General features: G+C 47.2%; 1 protein-coding gene across 2 annotated transcripts in view; it reads left to right on the forward strand.

Moving 5' to 3' along the window:
* The window catches only part of IL6 (interleukin 6), a 5,657-nt gene extending 716 nt beyond the window's left edge, over positions 1-4,941 (forward strand). Inside the window, exons 1-5 of one of the 2 annotated variants that reach the window (XM_011361654.2) lie at positions 661-829; positions 990-1,180; positions 2,286-2,399; positions 3,029-3,166; positions 4,461-4,941. In XM_011361654.2, coding sequence (XP_011359956.1) covers positions 811-829; positions 990-1,180; positions 2,286-2,399; positions 3,029-3,166; positions 4,461-4,628 — 630 coding nt within the window. In that variant the 5' untranslated portion in view covers positions 661-810 and the 3' untranslated portion in view covers positions 4,629-4,941. Of the gene's footprint in view, positions 1-660; positions 830-989; positions 1,181-2,285; positions 2,400-3,028; positions 3,167-4,460 lie in introns of those variants that run through there. The other variant, XM_011361653.2, reaches the window with a different exon arrangement.
* Positions 4,942-4,951: the final 10 nt, after the last annotated feature.

Here is a 4,951-nt window from a genome sequence, read left to right on the forward strand (position 1 = left end):
CTTCACCAGCAGGGTCCCCAAGAGGCCACTAGAGAGCAGGGCTGTAGCTGACTTGGCTGCAGTGAGCTGGAGCAGGTGAGGAGGAAACTGGCACATGCCACATGGTAGCAAAAAGGAGTCATTTATGTAGGCACTGAACACTGCACCTGGAGACTCCTCGAGAGAAATGCATGAGATTTTGGGGGCAAAGCAGACATTTCTGCAACAGCCGGTCTGCAGATGGCTCAGCATACTATTATCTTATGTGTAACCCCAGGCCCTTGGGCTGTGGTGTGGTGTTAGGAAACTCAGGTCAGAACCTCTTAGGTTTTTACAAATATGAATGAACTGGAAAACTGAATCCTAGACTGTTAATCTGGTGATTAAAGTATTTTTTTAAGTCATCGTCAGCCTTAGCTTCTCCACCAACCCCAGTGAAAACTTTCTGATTTCAGCTTTACTTTCCTTCTCGACACATGCCAAAGTGCTGAGTCACTAAAAAAGAAAAAAAAAAAAAGAAAAGAAAGTAGAGGAAGCTTCTTAGGGCTCCTTGGTAAATGACATAAGCACACTTTTCCCCCTGGTTGTGATTCCTGCGATGCTAAAGAACTTCACATTGCACAATCATAATAAGGCTTCCAATCAGCCCCACCCACTCTGGCCCACCCCCACCCTCCAACGAAGATTTATCAAATGTGGGATTTTCCCATGAGTCTCAATATTAGAGTCTCAACCCCCAATAAATATGAGACTGGAGATGTCTGAGGCTCATTCTGTCCTCAAGCCCACCAGGAAGGAAAGAGAGCTCCATCTCCCTCCAGGAACTCAGCTATGAACTCCTTCTGCACAAGTAAGTGAAGAAGTCCGTAGCGGGACGCCCGGCGGCCCCCAGCCTGGCTGAGAGGGGTGTGTGCGCCGCCGGGCGTGAGGGCTGGCGGGCGGCCAGAGGCCAGCAGCGCAGCTCCCCCCGCTGTGCGGTCTGCTCACTGCCGCTCTCCTTCCCTCCGCAGGCGCTTTCAGGCCAGTCGCCTTCTCCCTGGGGCTGCTGCTAGTGATGGCTACTGCTTTCCCTATTCCGGTTCCCTCCGGAGAAGATTCCAAAGATGATACCAACTCAAACAGACCACAACTCACCTCTCCAAACCAAACCGAAAACCTCATTAAGTCCATCTTCCTTGAAATCTCTGAAGTGAGAAATAAGGTGGGTAAGCTCTCCAGAGGGTGATGGATGGCCCGTGTGGGCGTTCATCTCCTTGCCCCTGGGTGGGGACAGGGGGTCCTGCATTGGGAGGTCTTTGTTGGGTTCTGGGACAGTTTAGACTTGAGGCCAAAGAGGCAGACTGCCTCCTGTATTTCTCCTCTGCTGCTGGTCTCAGGGAGTTCATTTCCCTCCTGGAAAATACAGAATGGAGCGGGAACCCATGGTCCCTGCCCCATTCCCAGCTCCATACTTGGCATGAGCTGAGGATCACTGCCTCTTAGGACTTCCTTTCCCTCAACCGAAAAATAAGGTCTGTCAACCTTTTTTGTGTGTCCCTTGGACTTTGGGAGGATTAGAAAAGTGCCACCAGAAATGAATGTTCAGCTTCTCAGGACAACTGCAGTACTTTTAGGTTACACGAGCTCAGTAACTGGGGACTCCCCAAAGTCATTCCAGCTTATAAAAGGCAAACCAGATAGCCCGCCAAAGTGGCACAGTCATAGGTAGGTGAAAGCGGTTCGTAAGCTTTGAATGACGTAAGGCAGTGAGACTCTGTTTGGTAGAAAGGAAAGAACACAGGAAAGGAAATTGGGAGCCCCGAACCTAGTTCTGGTTCTGCTGAACCAGCTTCGTGACCTTGAGCAAATTTCCTGCCACTTCTGGGCCCCATCTGTAAAATTATGGGACTGGACTAGATGATCTCACAAGTCCTTCCAGCTGGAACATTTTATGGCTTGAATTATATTTACCCAATTATCACCAAAAAATTGATGTCATTTATTAAGTAGCTACTATGGGCCAGGCACTTTATATAAGTATGTCTCATCCTCACAATAAACTCATAAAGAGGTGTTTCAGTATTCCCAATGTAGAGAGATGGGGACACTGAGACCTGAGATAGGCAACAAGCCTGAAGTCACAGGTGAGCCGAGAATTAAACCCAAGTGTGCCCGCCTCCACTAGATAGTGCTTGCCTGGATGCTACTGGGTTCTGACTTCATTTTTCTTAGAGGATTTCCTGGCCACGGTAGAACATGAATAGGCCCCCTAGTGGTATTTGTTTTAGGGGCCCTTACATGATGACAGTTCTGAAATTTCTTCCCAGATGTGTGGCAACGATGACTCATGTAAAAACAGCAAGGAGGTACTGACAGAAAACAACCTGAACCTTCCAAAAATGGCAGAAAAAGATGGATGCTTCCAGTCGGGGTTCAATCAGGTATGAAAGCAACACATTCACTGTTAGCTATTCCTTAGTCAAGAGTTCTTGATCTTGCATGCAGTGTCTGTATACATATAGACCAGGTAGGCCACAAAGAAGGGGATAAATGTAAAGAACACTGTGTAAATTTAATGAGGACGCCAGCTGAAACCTTTGTAAAGGCAACTTATTTCTGAATGGCATGGTCAGAGATAGCCTACCTGGGTGGGGATTTTCATGACTGTCAAACATTAGAATCCCCAGCAGGTTTCGCTAGTTCATCCTACGTACAGCGTGGTCCAGGGGCCTTTCTCCTTCTTGGCCGCCCTTAGCAGGACCCAGGCTTGCCCTTCCTGCTGAGGTCATTCTGTACACCCTTCTTCTCCTTCCAGACAGCGAGATAACCCGCGCTGACCTCTGATTACTTCAGCCCAACACGACAAGGGCAGGCGTGCAGCCAGAGGGCAGAGAATTAAAGGGAGAATCACAGAAGGACCCCCTTGTCACATTCTAGCATCGGTTGGGCTTTGGATAAAATTGATTGAGTTGGGTAGAGGGAGAAGTTGTTAAATTACAGCACATTCAGCTCTTAAAATCAGTTATATCTTCCTCGCAATAACCAATAGTCCCACCATCTTTCCTCTTAGGAGACCTGCTTGATGAAAATCACTACCGGTCTCCTGGAGTTTCAGATATACCTGGACTACCTCCAGAACAAGTTTGAGGAAAACGCCAAGGCGATGCAGATGCGAACCAAAGCCCTGGTCCAGGTGCTGAAGCAGAAGGTGAGCGTCTCCTGTCTCCTCACGTGGCATGGGAGAGACGGGCTCAGCGCACGCTGCCCAGGCAACTCGGGAATGCCGGCCAGTTCAGGAGAGGTGGCTGCCTGGGAAGGAAAAGATCTGAGAAATACGTCCTGAGAGTTAAAACGGTTTTTTTTTTCTTTTGCTCTCTTCCGCAGAAGACATCAATAACTGTATTTAAAACTAAGTCAAATGAGGCGAATTTTAACATCAACTTTTAATAGCTTAAGAAATAAGAAAAAAATATATCCGTAGAGGCATATCCATCCCTGCTCAGTGACCCATGATAACAAAGAACAGAGAGCACGAAAAGTATTTTAATATTTTAATTTTTGCCAAGTGATATTCTTGTCATTATGGTAGTTTCCACCCTTTTTTCCCAACTTTTTGCCAGAAGAGTTAATGCAGAGACATGGCTAAAGGCTGGAAGAGCCAGTACCACGGGCTTTGTTACTCCCAGCCGGCCATTCAAACGCCAAGCAAGGGAGGCCCGAGGGCACCGTGTGGATGAGCCAAACGAAGCGCAGGGAGAGGGCCCTGGATGGAGGGGCACATGGTGCTAATCCTGCCTCACCCTGTTCTAGCTGTTTGCCTTAAACCAGGGCACCTCCCACTGTAATGTGAACACAAATCCCCTGGGGATCTTGTTCCACTGCAGAGTCTGATTCAGCAGGTCTAGGTGAGACTTGAGATTTGCATTTCTAACAAGCTCCAGGCGATGCCAAGGCTGCAGCACACTCAGGACCAACTTGGAGGTGCGAGGCCTTCCTCAGCCACCTAGCCCCAAGTCAGGGGATCTATGGAAAGGCGTTTCTCGGTCCTCCTACACCACTAGATCAGTGGACTCTCAGTAGATGCTAAATGGATGGGTGAGAATGGAACTAAAGAAAAATATTACTTAAAGGCCACTCAAGAACTCATTAAAATGCTTTAACTATAGGTTCTTCTTTTATCGATTGAATTCCAACTACATGCCAGGCGCTGTTTAGGCTAACGGAGGACAAATTAGATTCTGTGCTTGCCCTCGTGATGCTTGTGGTCTAAAGGAGACAGGGCAGCAAAGGGATGCTTAGAATTCAGTTGCTATGACAGGGCTGCACACAGGTGGACTCAGAGGCGAACCTCCGCCCCCATCTGGGCGAGTCAGAGCAGCTGGCCCCACTTACAGTCTCCTTGACCTCAAATTTGAACATCTTCCCGCAGCCCAGAGCATCCTACCACTAAAAAGGATTTGTTTGCTATTTAAACAATGCTTTTTGTTTTCTTCTCCCTTTAGGTAAAGAATCCAAATGAGATAACCACCCCTGACCCAACCACAAACTCCAGCCTGCTGGCTAAGCTGCAGTCGCAGAGCGAATGGCTGCAGACCACGACAATTCACCTCATCCTGCGAAGCCTTGAGGATTTCCTGCAGTTCACCCAGAGGGCTGTCCGGATAATGTAGCTTGGGCATCCGAGATCCTTGTAGTTCACGGACATTCCTTCCTCTGGTCGGAAATCTGTCCACTGGGCACATAACTTATGTCGTTCTCTATGAAGAACTAAAAGTATGAGCGTAGGACACTATTTTAATTATTTTTAATTTATTGATATTTAAATATGAGTTAATTTATATAAGTGATATTTATATTTTTATGAAGTGCCACTTGAAATATTTTATGTATTAGTTTTGAAAAAAAAAAATAACAAAAAATGGCTATACAGCTTGAATATCCTCATTTCAGAGCCAGACCGTTTCTTGGAATGTGTAGGCTTACCTCAAATAGA

Source organism: Pteropus vampyrus, unplaced genomic scaffold (assembly GCF_000151845.1).
Source record: "Pteropus vampyrus isolate Shadow unplaced genomic scaffold, Pvam_2.0 Scaffold69, whole genome shotgun sequence".
Lineage (NCBI taxonomy): Eukaryota > Metazoa > Chordata > Mammalia > Chiroptera > Pteropodidae > Pteropus > Pteropus vampyrus.